The sequence below is a fragment of the Lonchura striata genome, chromosome 5 (assembly GCF_046129695.1).
Source record: "Lonchura striata isolate bLonStr1 chromosome 5, bLonStr1.mat, whole genome shotgun sequence".
NCBI classification, from domain to species: Eukaryota; Metazoa; Chordata; class Aves; order Passeriformes; family Estrildidae; genus Lonchura; species Lonchura striata.
This window is the reverse complement of record NC_134607.1, coordinates 7,624,466-7,639,324: the sequence shown is the minus strand read 5'-3', so window position 1 is coordinate 7,639,324 and position 14,859 is coordinate 7,624,466. Positions and strand designations below refer to the sequence as shown.

General features: G+C 40.3%; 1 protein-coding gene across 2 annotated transcripts in view; it reads left to right on the top strand.

The window, feature by feature from the left end:
• Positions 1-14,859, top strand: part of PDE3A (phosphodiesterase 3A) — a 235,047-nt gene that overhangs the window by 188,398 nt on the left and 31,790 nt on the right. For both annotated transcript variants that reach the window (XM_077783258.1, XM_021535129.3), the window contains 3 exons: positions 5,962-6,222; positions 8,558-8,712; positions 11,877-11,992. In XM_077783258.1, the coding sequence (XP_077639384.1) occupies positions 5,962-6,222; positions 8,558-8,712; positions 11,877-11,992 (532 nt within the window). The remainder of the gene's footprint in view (positions 1-5,961; positions 6,223-8,557; positions 8,713-11,876; positions 11,993-14,859) is intronic.

Genomic DNA, 14,859 nt, shown 5'->3' with positions numbered 1-14,859 from the left:
ACTCCTTGAGATTATTTCTGCATCTATCTTCTCATTGTTGCTTGGTTACTAGTGACCACCAGGATATTTTCCTTCAGTGTGTGTAACAAATGTGGAAAAGCCTGCTGGGTGACCTGAAAGCAGGAACCCATAGCCTCCCTTGAAAGTCACAGATGGCACCAAAACTGCAAAAGAGCTCAAATGTGTTCTCTGCTTCTTGAATGTGATCCTTTGCCCTTTGGAGTGGTGTGCACAGTGCATGAGGACACACGTGCAGTGTGGGGGGGTGAGCACACTTAGCGCAGTTCTGTGGTGGGTTTCTGAGAACCCACAGGGGTCATGCAGGGCTAGCTTTGGTTTCATTTTTCCCAAGGACTTCACAACCAAATCTGGACATATCAGGCCAGGGAAAGCAAAAGGCCTTACTGCACCTTCAGTGCCTGCTGCAGATTAAGTGATATCGGTTTACAAAGAGTTTTTAGGATGGATAAAAAACTCCGACAGTCTCCTTGTAAATGTCTGAGCAATTTTTCTCAAACACTGAAATAATTCACCCCAGACAAATACCTGGCAGTTTATGTTTCAGTCTGAGCTCCTTGGCTGACAAAGCTGTCACAAACTGAAAGATCCTGTAATGGAAGAAAGTTAGTCAGCTGTAACTATGAGCTTTGTGAGTGGTGTCACCTAAGGTGGAGATGCAGGATGTGGGGACTGCAGCTGCCTCCCCAGACAAAGCGTGCTACAGACAGTGATATATTCCACAGGTTTTATTAGAAGGGGGAAAGAAGTATTTCCTTCTCAAACCAGTGCCTCTTTCATAAAGAATGGTGGTGCTGTCATCCTGGTTTTCTAAGGAAAGTAGTCATGCTCCTCCTCTCTGGCAGTTTCAAACAAATGTGGCAGATGGGAGGAAGTTTCAGAGATTATTATCTTCCTGGCAATTCTATTTTAGCCCATGGTGGGATACAGGAGGAGGGTCTAAATCAGTGGTCTTGCTTGGTAGTAGTCAAAGACTGGTGGTTTAATATACTGCGAGGTTACAAAGCCAGCCCTGCATGAGGCTGCTCAATCCATGCACACCCTGCCTGCTGCTGACTCTGTGCCCTCAGGGCTGCTGCTGAGGAGAGGGGCCATTGCAATATGGGGAGGGGACAAAAAGTGGGACTCTTTGGTGAGACCCATTTCATCAGATCTGTGTTTGCAGAACTACTTTGAAACACTTCTCTGGCTGCTCTGTGATCCTTGGACTCTGGCATCTTCCTGGCATTACAGGCACACTTCATGTGGCAGGCATGACACTTTCTGCCCTGCAGATCAGAGTTCAGTGTAGTTGTTTTCAGGTAGTTCTGCTTTGCTGTGCTGGTGCCGTCCAGCATCTTGGAACCAGGATTAAAACTCCAATCCTTATGGCTCAAACAAGATTTAGAGTTTCCTTCATTGTAGGCTCATCTTTTGTGCCTCAGTGTCTGGCTTGTGGTTGTGTGGCTCTGGGTGCTTTAAAGACTCAACAGCAAAGCCAGGGGCTCCATAGATGCCTTGGGAAGGTTTTCTTTGATCAATGTGATGAGACAACGGGAAGATGCTATTTTCAGCTCTACCAAAGAGTGTGCCTTGCAGAGCCTGTGGCTGGTTGACCTCCAGAGAGCAGTGGGAATGCTGTGCTTCATTAAGCTGGAGAAAACATTCTCATTAACATCTTCTTTGCTCACCAGAGAAGAGAAAATCTGAAATCTTGTGCTAGTACAAAATAAGAGAAAAATAAAAATACTCTGGCTCTAGAGCTTTAAATAGAGAAAAGTGAAATGTGAAAGAATTGCATGCACACTTTTTTCCTTAGTCATTCAGTGGAAGGTGGAGTAGTTAAGTCTGTGGCGCCTTTAAAATGATTCATTATTTCCATAGAAGCCAATTCATGTTTATCCTTCAAATTGCTCTGTAGACATTAAAATAATGGAGAATTATATTTGCTTTTAATTTTGTTTCCAGACAGCTTGGCCTGAACGTTTATGATGTGACTTGGAAACCATATCAAATTGTGATTTATAGTTACTCGTAATTGTGTGAAGATTGAAGATATGCTGGATGCCACTTTCCTTTGCTTTTTTTTTCTCCTCAGCTCCCCCTTTCTTTTGCTTACAGTGTTCTTGACTGTAACATGGTGAAAGGCCAACATCTCTGCCTTCATTTCTTTTCCTTGTACAAGCCACAGCAAATGAAGATTTTATTTCTCCCTAACACAAGGCTGTGTGAAATGAATCGTGGTTTGTATTTGATAATTGGTTTGGGTTTTTTTTAGCTTTGTGTAAGTTTTGACTGGTTTTGTGTTGTCATGATAATCACCCTCTTTGTAGGGTGACTTTTTAGTTAAGCTGGATGAGAATCATATGCAAAACATGAATGGGGAGGGGTAAGGCTTTGCTTTGTGGTAAGGCATCTGTTAAGTGTATGGATGTCAAATCTGCTCCCCAGGTGAGCCAACACAAATAGTTCATCCCTAAATTTATTTATTGGGTCTTATGGCTCAAGGAATTTGTTATTCCTATTTTCCTAAATTCATTTTTCCTGCACAGTTTTATCTGCTTTTTCCTCCTACTGAGTAAAAAAGCTAGTCTTAAGAGTTTCGTGCATAATATAATTTAACAGAAGAAAACAAAGGGGATTTTGTGGATTGTAATAGAAAAGCCCAGTGAAGGTTATGCAAGTTTTGAGAACTTTTCTAGTCATGTTGCAGACTCCAAACAAATTATTCAAAACTAAAAATTCTAAATTATTATTAAAATTTTCCAGAATACTGTTTTAATATATGAATATAAGAGTGTTCCTTGCAATTGTTTCCTGCCCTGACAAAAATCATCAGTGTGATGCTGGGACATGCTGCTTTTGTGGTTTGGTCCTGCACATGCAGCAGTGTGTTTTCGGGCTTTTTTTGTTTGGTTGGTTGGTTTTTCTGTACATAAAAGGAAGCCTCAACACATGCAGCAAGTGCATTTGGGCTCACTTAGGAATTCCAGATGGCACTGTGGCCTAAACCAGCTGTTTTTCAGCATCATAAGGAATTATTTTTTCTTCTTATCTTAGTTAAAAATGAGCCTGTTTAGTTTTGCTTTTGTTCCCAGCCTGTTTGCTTTCTCATTCTCATGCCCCAGAGCATTTCAGTTTTAGTCACTGCATGACATTGCTGAAATCGGGGCGGGGATGAAGTCACAAAATGAACAGCAAGCCAGTCTTATCCAAAATTCATGGGAGGGAACTGCATTCACAATTATTGGCATAGATGAGCAAATGAACACTGACCATTGTGAAATTAAGTTCACCTTATCTTAGCTCCTCATTTTGTTTAGTTTTATCAAATTAATTGTTAGTTTTTGCAAACGTTGTTCATGCCAGTATTCCCGAATATCCGGCCTTGGAGCTTCAATGAGTAAAGTGGTTTGGAAAGAATCCAAATCAGTTCATGCAGAGGCTATGCACATTAGAAAACAACTTATAGAGGCTGAGCGTGGATTTTGTCTGCATTTTTACCCTAAGAGAAGACTCCCTGAATATATATCTGTATGCATGTGTGTCTGTGTGCATATATACAATACATATGCATATATGTGATTACATTAATCTCAAATTTTCAGCAGTTTACTCTCTTGCTTTCACATCATCACAGTGATTTACAATAAATTCCAGGTCTCCTTGCCCTTTAGGGAAACACTTTATCATCTACTTTTTGAATAATGGTCTGCAAAACATATGCAGTTCTCTACTGTTTTTTAGTAGAGACTCTGAAAAGTCAAATATTTTTAAATGTTCCCATGCATTAAATTTGTAATAATTTTTAGAAAAAAAATAATTTAAATAGCTATAATTTTGCCTAGTCAGCCTAGCTGAGATAGATGACCCTGAGATAGATGAACCATTCCTACTTCTTGACTCACATAACTCATCACAGCCTGGCATTTGATTGGGACAAATCTGCTGGGTCTCAGAGTCAAGGCAGGGGTCACCAGCACAGATGACAACACAGGGAGCTGGGGGCCCTGTGGCAGAAATGCACCATGGAGAAGGGCACTCCCTCTCCCCACTTGGTGCTAATCATGGAGAACAATGCTGGCTGCTTTGAAAAAGATCAGTACTGCTGTACAGAACCTCTGCTTACAGCCCACTGAGTCAGACTTGTTTACTTTATAGAAGTATTAATCTCTGCCTCTGATTGGTGCTCAACTACTCCAGGCTCCAGGCTTAATAGAATTTCAAGATGTAGATGACACAGTTTTGCTGAAAGTATGAGGCTTCTATCTCATTTTGAGTCATGTATTCTGCCTCACTCCCCTTTGGTCCGTTTGCCATGGCTGAGGTTAAGATAGATAATTAATTACTCCCATCCCAAGCCTTGTCCTTTAATTTAAGAATTTTCTTTAGCATCTGCCAGAATCTTCTGCATGCACTCCGGAAATATTAAGCAATGAAAGAGCCATTCAGGCATTAATTTTTTTCAGCAGGATGAAATAGCACTCCAGTGGATTAAGCAGTTTCTGGTTTATGGTATTTCATAGCATGGCAAAGAAATGTGGGAAGAGGCTTGTGAGAGGCTGGTGAGTGAGGATACCTATCTTCTGGTCCTGCAGCTTACTTCAGTCTTAGCAAGAAGCAGGACACGAAGAAGGGATCAGGGGAGTGAAACATCTCTTTGCCAAGGGCCTGATGTCCACATTATGCAACTGGGAAGACAGAAGGAAGAGGTTTAGCTATACTTGACTAATACATCACTTTCCTCAGAAATGCCTTTTTATTGCATGTAAAGCTTTTTCTGAGAACGAAGCAGTATCACGTTGTGTTATTCTGTTCTTTGTGTTTTGAGGTCCATGAATGCTGTCACTGATGAGTCATTCCTGGCTGGGGCTTTAATCACTCTCCTTCTCAGTCTGACCAATTCTCCATGTTCTTTGCTTGTCACTCCAAGTAACTTGTACATTCTTTTCACAGACATAACTTCCCCATTTAACAAACTATGTATTTTAGCTTTTTCTAAGAACTACATGAAAGCAAATTAGTACAAAATCTGCTGCAATGGTCTCTCTAGGAAACTGCATGTACACCTGCTAAGCCCCAAACAGTAACAGCAGGACTGAGCTTACGTGTCAGAGACACAACAAAGGGAAAATGGTCACTCTTGGAGTGCCTTGAAACAGCAGTTCCATGCAGAATTTATTATGGATTTCAGTGCACCAGTTAATGAGGCTGAAATGTCACTTCTGCATTGGAACTCCATATGCCTTCTACCTTTTTTGGTGTTTTACTTCTGTGTGCATCCAAGTCACACTATTCTTTATTAGAGCTTCAAGATCCTCAGATCTTTGAAATTTTACTGTTTAGCTGTCAATTCACAGACTTGAAAACTTTAAGGTTTAAAAAAATCCGCTTTTTACTCCATTTCAGTTTTGGTATAGCTGCCCAAAATACAATTGCTTGGAGAAGAATGTTGTTGCTATTATACCAGAATACAATAATTTATTTGCACAGAGATATTTTACAAATCTCAGTATATGCTTGGGATTAATTTCATTCATCTAGGCCTAAGCACTGAACATTAGTTGTTCTGGATTAGTTGTTCTGTAGTTAGTGCTTGGGCATCTCTGAGGAGAGTCTCCTCCCATCCCAAGCCATGTCTTCAAAAAATTGTTTGTGCAAATAGGCCCTGGCTATTGACCATGTCTCCACTGGGAGCCTGAACAATTTATTCAGAGGGGTTGAGTCAGCTGCAGATGGTGAAAGCTGTGAAATCAGATATGATGGAATTCCAAAGGCTTTGCAGACCGATGATTGATCTATTCAGCATTGTTCTCTGTATTTAAATAATTATTTTGTGTTGTTATTTTTCCACCTGCAGCTGCTTTAGCAGAAGCTGTGAAGAGAGTTCACCACAGCTTGAGGCAGTGCCCAGCAGGTTGTTCACTTCTGTTGTTTCACCTGTATCATTTCTCTCCTCCGTAGTCTTCTGGCACCAGCATCACGGTGGACATCGCTGTCATGGGAGAAGCACACGGGCTCATCACAGACCTCCTGGCCGATCCTTCACTGCCCCCCAACGTCTGCACGTCACTGAGAACAGTGAGCAACCTGCTCAACACACAGCTGACCTTCCAGGCCATCCACAAGCCAAGGGTGAATCCCTTGATGTCCTTCAGCGAGAACTACACCTGCTCCGACTCGGAGGAGTGTCCAGAGAAAGGAGAAAAACTTGCAATTCCCAAGGTGAGCGCTGGAGCCTGCCTCTCCCTAAAGGGATCTCATTGGGCTATCAGACATCACTGGGCTTTTTGTGTGAATTGCCATCTCTTCCTTCCCTTAATCAGAAGGGTGAAACTTACAGTACTCAATGAAAAAGTCTCTATTGATGACCTTCAAGTGCTTTGGATCAAGTCTAAACTGTTGTATACCCCACAAACTAACTAACAAAAATATCACAATCATTAGGATGACAAATACTGTGAGCTCATGGAAGTTGTCTTGAGAAGAAAAAGGCAGAACCATAAATAGATATATATAATACTGCCTTGAAAAATGGCTTTATGAATGCTCAGGGATCAGGTAGGAAATAACCAGTGTTAACCACCCACACTTTGCAAGTGAACAGCTAGAAAGAGCACATCAGGTTTGAAGCAGAGTGAATTGTAGGTTTGTTGCTAATTAGCTGTCCTGCATGGCTTACATTTCATTTCTGAAACTAAATCAAAATGCTTTTGTACTGCAGCCTCCCTTGTAAAATTAAATATAGGCAGAGTACATTATACAAGCAAGTGCTTTTATGTTTTTACAGTTTAAATGGCACTGCCAGTCGTTTATTCCAGCATTTCCAGGTATCTGAATTACGCTCATGATTCTTTTATTATAGTTTAGTGTGATGATAATTGCCACCCTATTTGTCTGTTTAGCAGCTGTATGTACGAAATGAATGTTCACAGGTTTTTAAGCACATTTTCCAGTTTATTTTTGTGACCATATCTATAATGGCTGTACCCTAGGCTCTGAGGGGAAGAGTTAAGTGGAAGAGCAGTGCTATCACATGAGCACACACAGGGAACAGATACTAGTTTGCTGTTGCATAATATGCTTTGAGAAGGAGAGAAATGAAGGATGAAGAAATGAGCTAATGCTACAGAGAAATAATTTGATTGAAGAATTCATTGACCTAAATGTATTATGGTTCATAAAATAAATAGTTTGCATGTCTTTACTTAAAGTGTCTAAAAGCAGATCTAGGACCTTCACCTTAAGCATCTGACACTGAGCATTTTGTGTAAGGAGATAATGTGTTAACATATTTATCTGCAACTCTGAGCTTCAGGACCACAGATGTCTTCCATCTCATATTTCAAAACCCTCTGGCAGAGTCCAAGCTCTCCATTGCAGATATATTTATTTTAGTTCCTAACTATAAACACTTCACGAGAACTTTACAAGAGAAACGGCTTACAAAATTATAGGATCTGCAACAGCAAGTCTGGCTCCAAAAAAGATCCTTTATTATCTTTGCCTTCAAAATTTTGAAAAAAACGTGTGAATCCTGTTAATTGGAGAAATGGAAGAGTCAGGTGAAAGAAAAACACAGGGTGATCAAGAAAAATCTGCTGTAAACAGTGATGCTTCCTCTAAGCTTTTTGAGACATCATATCCCAGAGCATGAAGGTTTTATTTCAGTGTTTAATCTTTGGGGATTGAGTTAGATATGGCAGGGAAAAAAGTTGGAGCTCCCCTGCCTTATTTTTCTTACAGCCTTTCTTGCCTTGAATCTCTTGATTCTGAGGATTCATAACAGTTTAAATTGGAGTAGTTGATGTTGAAAGTGCATCTGGAGATTGTCTAATCCAATCCTATCCCTGAGCTCATTGAGGAGAAAGTTTCTCTAGGCTCAGCCCAGACCAGATTGCTCGGGAGGATGTCCAGTTGGGTTTTGAGTATCTCCATGAATGTAGACTTCACAGCTTCTTCAGGCACCTTTTCTCTGTTCAATCCTCCTCATAGTAAAAAAAAGAAAAAATATTTTCCTACATTTTAATTAATTTCCTTGTACTTCAGTTCTTGCTCTGCTGCCTCCTGTCTTGTCACTGGGTACCCTTAGAAAGAGCTTCCTTCTTTACATCTTCCCTTTAGCTTTTTGTGTACTTTCGTGATCTTTTGTGTAGGATCTACCCTGAGACTTCTCTTGTTCAGACTGAGCAATTTCAGCTCCCTCAACCTTTCCTTTTATGACAGATGCTTCAGTCACCTTTATGGCCTTGCTAACTTGTTGAAGTACCCTTGGCCACATCAGGTGTTGCACATCTCTGGCTATTGGGCTGTATATTTATTTATTTATTTATTTATTTATTTATATAAACACACCTTCTTTTAAACTTGAGATAGGGAGGATGGTCCAGACCCTCCAAGCATTTAAAGCATTGGCTGTGTTTGAAATGAATAATCCCTGGGAGAACCCAGATTTAAAGGTATTGTCAGACAGAATGAAGCAAATGGAAATGGTTTATTTTGTGCATGTGTAGAGGTTCTGTAAGCCTGTACAAACTGTAAGGAACTGGTTTCTCCACAGCGCTTACGGAGAAGTTTGCCTCCAGGACTGCTGAGACGAGTATCCTCAACCTGGACCACAACCACGTCAGCCACAGGATTGCCCACTCTGGAGCCAGCTCCAGTGAGAAGGGACCGCAGTGCCAGCATCAAACCTCACGAGTCTTCTTCATCCAGGTTACAAATGACCTCCTCTCACTTTTATGTTTCTCTTCAAGCATATTTCTTTGGTTCTGTGTTCAAAATGCATTCAAAAATGCTGGCTGTGAACAGTGTTAGAATTACGTCTTAATTTTTTTCTAAATTGATTTGCCAAAGAAGCAGCGTTTCCCTTTCTTGTCAGATTATGCCAAAATTATTCATATTATTGGGTAGAAAAAGAAACTTTAAAAAATCTATTTATCCTAATGAATTGTAGAACTGCCAAATAAAATCAGAAGAAAGGCAAGATACTTGGTTAAAGTTTTCTTAGCATGCAGAGATTGCCCATGTGGTTATTGCCCAGCCAAGAAAAACTGCAGCAATTAACCCAGCCATTTTTAAGAACACACCTAATTATGTGGTTCTGTCATTAAACCAGTTCCTAAAGCACTTCTCCATCTCCCATTCTTCTCAGGGTCTGATCCCTGAGCTGGAGTCATGAAGCACATGGTCCTCCCATGAAATGGAGATAAAGAGTTGTGTCTGCTCAGCTGCCTATAGCCAGCAGGGAACTTGTTTGGGGGATTTTCAGAGGTTGTAATAAAAGTTGTAATAGCTCCACATCATGTCATTACAACAGGATTTCCTCCTTTCTGGCTCCATGGATACTTCTCTGTTCTAGTCAGAGCCTTCAAAGGAAGGTGGAGAGCTGCAAGTTGTCTTACAACCTTGGGAGAATAAAGTTCAGGTCCCCTCCCTACCTCAGCAAGGGCCATCATCTTGGAGCTGGTGGATGAAGAAAGAGTGTGGAGACACTGGGGAAAGGAGGATCAGAATGAAAGCACTGCATTCAAGAAGAGAATTCAGAGCTGTGACATCAGAAGAGTCATGTGCTTTCATAAAATTCAAAATTTGGTGCTGGTAGTGGGGAAAAAGGAACTTGGAAGGCCCAACATCACCAATGTTGGCTATTGGATAGATTGGGGGAATGCAGCCCCAAAGAGCAGCTTTTTTCCAAGGCTAACCTTTCCTCAGGTACCTAAATCTATCCCGTGGATGGGGCTGTCATACGGGGTGTGGAGGTGCTCAAGGCAGCCTGCAGAGGACCCTGAAAGTCTCATGCAAGAAAAAAACATGGTTTGCCAACGTTCCCTTTGTGAGAAGTCCCATCTGCCTCAGTAAAAGTAAATATAAGGAAGCTGTAACCAAATGCAGAGATTTTCACTCACAGACCTGTGGTTCCTGGGGTGCATTTGATTTATGCTGTTGATCCCACTCTCACGTAGTGTGTAAGTGTCCAAGATGGGAATCAGAGGGAGAGCAATTAAATATTATTGTTGGTCCTTTGCTGTGGTTGTTATATAATTCTGCATGAGGAGCCAGCTAAGCAGGCTATCAATTCTTCCTATGTTTAATGTCATAGCCAGTTGTGTAATTATAGCTCTGTCAAGCCTCCCAGCCTACTGTTTGCACTACTTCTTTCACAGTAGGAGAAGCAATGTGTATTCCAGAAAGGGGGAAAATGAATCCTATAAGTCTAGCTTTTAAAGTTTTGGCAGACCAAGAGAGATCTGCTTTCAAGGAGAGGAATTTTGAGCTGAAGAGAAAAAAACATATCTTGGTTATCTGCCACTTCCCCTGTACCAAATTCACTCCACTGGTCACATAGAAAGAAACATTTTATAAATTGAACAGTAGGAGAGAGGCTGACACAGGAATTGCCCTGTGGCAGATTCTGTAGTTGCAAAACATGCAACTTATTCCTCACAATGTGGGACATGACTTCTGGATTTCTGTAATCACATATTTGCAAAAATCCCCTGTAACTGTCAGTTTGAGATTAGTAATTCTGTGCTCTTCCAACCCCATGTCACTGAACTTGGGTAAACATTATACTGGAAAAATAATAGAACTTGCACATTCTTTCCCTCACCCACTTTTATATTAAGTGATTCTCCTGTAGGAACTGAAAGAATGTGGGTCAGAGATATTTGGTTTGGTTCATTGAGGTTATTTTGCTCCACAGTGGGCCAGCGTGTTATATTCCTCATGACAATTAAAAAACAAAGCAAAACCATTAATTAAAAAAAAAAAAAGCAAACCTGTATTCTTTCTTTGCCTCACTTCATCACAGATTTTAAGAATTTGGGCCCATGAAGACAACCAGCAATTTTTGTAGGTAGTACTTACTATTCCAAAACAAGATGCTTGCACAGGTAACACAGCGTCACATGCTTTTTTCTTTAAGAATGCTTTTTATTTTTTTCCTTTAAGTTTATTTTTTTTAAGCTCAGCTGGAGCTATGCTACTTTAAAAGTCTGTCTTCAGCATTGAGTGTATCCTCATCACCTGGATATGAGGCTGTGAGGAGAAATGTGTAGCCTGAGCTGCGTGGCAGACCCATCCAGAGAGCTCACAGGTCTTGATAAGAGCCAGTACTGAATCCCTGCAAGAAGCTGACATTTGATGGGTGTCATTCAGGAAAGTGATTATAAATACAGTTTTCTGGCTGTGCAGAACATTTTGGCCTATTCTGGCTAAAATCATAAACCCATGCTGCTGCAGGGGACTGACATCTGTTCCCCACACACAAGAACACGTGCACCCGGATTCCTCCAGCACAATTCTCTTGTACTGATATCTTCAGGGTCTGAGAGGGACATTTTTTTGGGGATGGAGCAGGCATTTCACTGGTTAGGGTATGAAGGGGCACACCACTAACCACAGCCATGCAGGATGCTTCCAGTCCTCCCCAGCCTCCTGAGGAGTTCCTCCAGTACCTGCTGTGGCACTAGCAGCAGAGGACTCTGGGTTTCCAGTTCTGCTGAGAACTTTTGTCACTTCTGGCTCTTTTAAGGAGCTGCTAAAAGATAACATCAACTTTTAACTTAAGTCAACTTTTGAGTCTCTTTGTGCTGTCAGAACAATATAATGAAGGTATCTTTGTATAAATAAGGCAAATAGGTCTCAGCACTGAGGGAAGTCCAGCTTTGGACTGTCTGCATTGTAAATATTTTTGCTGAAGGTGGTACTGAGTGCCTCACAAGCACCACTTTAGCCAACCCAGAGATGCTGTTTCCCTCAGATTTTGAGCTATCTCATTATCACCTACTTCTTGCTGCAGCTCCAAACTTCGCAAGATCTGCCACTGAGGCTTTTTCTCCTGTTGAATGTTGCTTGTTTGTGCTCTGGTTTGGCAGCTCTGACTCTTGGAACAGCTCCATTCTGATGACAATCACCAAGAGCAGGTCCTTCTCCACCTCCTACGCCGTGTCCTCTACCAACCACCTGAATGCCAAACGGCAGAGCCGGCAAGGTGAGTGGGCACCCCGAGCTCTGTCAGCCTGGGGCGATAAATCACACAAACTCTGTTTTCTACATGGTGGAAAAAGCCCATTCTTTATTCACATAACTCCCTTCTATACAGTTTTGCAGACCTCGTGTGGGACTCCCAATTGGTCAGTGGCTTTCTTGCCAATTAATTTATTGGTTATTCCAAGTTGTTATTCTGTATTGATTGGTGTACATGCAGGGAGAGTTGTTTGTGAGAGATAGTTTTCATTTTTCTACCTGATGGTTTAAAAACAGTTTGTACAGGTGCCAGTTGTTTTTCCACCCAGGAATAGATTGTTATGCTAAGGAACTGCTCACACCAGGACTGCTTTCACATGGCATCTTGCAAAGTGCTAGCCTGAAAGACCAGCCACTGATTCCAGGAGAGCAGGTTTGATTTTGTGAAGACTTTCTTTATGATTTCTCTACCTTACTGCAACACTTAACTGCTCCCCGTGACTAGCTGGTACATCTTTTGACTAGCTTTGACTAGCATTCTCATTACTAGGTTTTGTTCTCTGTCCAACCTGCTGCTTTTATTATTCTTCCATCAGTATAATATGGTTATTTCTTCTATTTAAGCAAAAAAAACCAAAAACAAAAACAAAAAAAACCCACAAAAAACAACCAAACAAAAAATAAACCCTGACACAGCTGCTTAACATACCATAGATTGTAGTCATGCCCTTTGTAAATGTTTTGACTCTTTTGATTTATATAAGTTAGCCATGATATGATGCAGCAAGTGAAATACTAATTTGTGATTTATATCTTTTATATCTTTTTTTATTCCCTTGGCTATAGCAGGATACTTTGCATACATTTGTGGCATTAGTTGTCTGTGCATATTCCTTGAGTGAGATTTCCTTAAGCACAACCTACAAGAATCCATTTTGAGCTGGAAGCAGAAACTGTATATTACCAAGCTCCATTGGTAATATACAATTATTATTAATTTTATAAGTTGATTTAGATAAATATATAAATATATTAATTTATAAAATGTGTCTTTAATTATGCATGAAAACATTCACATTTTAAAATGCTGCTAGTTCTACCTATTTTGAAAAAAAACTCAAGTGTTTTCATATGTAATTTTGCATCACATTGAAGTCACTGTTTTATATCTTCAACACTGCACATTTGCAGAAGTTCTGGAGGACCTGAGTGCATGGATGTACTTAAAAATTCTCTTTGTATTTTTGTTCTTTTGTCTTGATTGTGAAAAAATTCTTGCTGTAGCAAAACACACTTTTTTCTCACTTTTGCCAGTAAATGATTGAATGTTGGATTATTGAAAAAAGCTTTGCTTTTTTTCTGGTAATTTTATTTGTGGTTACCTTCCCTGGTAAATTACTTTCTAAAAACAAAAACACACACAACAAAAAATATTTCAAGAGACTGGATCCCTACTAGCAGTAGAAAGCTTGCTGTGATTAGAGACATTATTGGGAAAAGTGCTGTTTAAATTCTCAAGACTTGTTTCAAATTGTTAAAAGAAGACCATATGTATTGCATCCTCTAAGAGTTATGAACATGACTTGGTAACATATATCTCAAAGATAGATAATAATCCAGCTCTATCCCCTGTGCAACTAACAGACTGTGAAATGTTTTTAAAGACACATTTTTGTTGGATGGAAAGCTGATAGCTCAGTGAATTCATAAATGTGAAACAGAGGCTTCCTGTATTTTAAAGCCATTTCCCTGTGTCATGGCAATCTGATAACATTTTAATTGCTCTGAAGGCTGTAGTGTTCTGATGTCAAGGCTGGCATTATATCCTACTTGCAATCATTGAATTAAGACACTAGATACATACCACATTTGCTGAAGAAATACCCTTAATCAAAACAGAGATGCTGGATATCTCCAAATTACAGCACAGTAACTATCAGATTTTTTTTTTTTAAACTCTTGGATTTTCATCAGTAAATTATATTTTAACCTCTTATCACAGTAAGTTTCTATCAGGGAAAAAAACATTGGAACTGTATATGTATATCCTGCAAGGTTAATATTTCATAAAGTTAGATCAACCTATTGCCTTATTTTAAGATATTTTTTGTGTCTAGAATGCATTTAGATAGGGGGCAAAATTCAAACATAAAACTCCTTCAAGTTCCTATGGCCTTGCTGTCCTTTGGCTTTGAAGGTGAATGTGGTAAATTAACTGGGGCTGAGTTCCTACAAACTTCAGAACAGGAGGTAACTCAATTTGCATGCATTTCCTTTCAAGATAGATTAAGTTTGGTCCTCTGGACTTACTCTGAGTCTCATTTTGTCTGAGACTAGGAATTGTAAAGTGGATTGCAAGAGAAGGCAGCACTTTCTTTAAACGCTGAGTGCATTTCACCTTGGCAATGATGCTCAGGTGGAATAAGGGACAGAGAGAACTACATCTTGCTAGTGTTGCACATGTGGATATTGGCAATTTCTGTGCTCTAGCTCTGGTGTACACTACCATGTGCTGCAGAAATGATTGCAAGTCTCTCCCTCAGTGAGCAACAGATATTGAGAAATAAACTCAAGCTGAAGACCAAGGCCAAAATCTATGAGAAATGGTCCCAGAAGTGCAGTATTTTGTATAATGTATGGCTACTAAAAATTGCTCTTTTTGCTTTATTGCTAGTCTTCAAACATGTAGAAATCCAAATTTTCTGGGAATGTGTGTAAGCCTCCCTTGACCTGCTTTAGAGATGGTGAGAGAGAAACTGCAGATGGTTCTGAGAACTGCCTGTTTGGGGCTGTGTGTCTCTGTCACTAGCATATGTTGATACCAAAAGTCATGCCACAAGCTCCTCTTTCATTTCATGCCTGTCCACTTAGTGCATCCTGCTCACCAGGGAA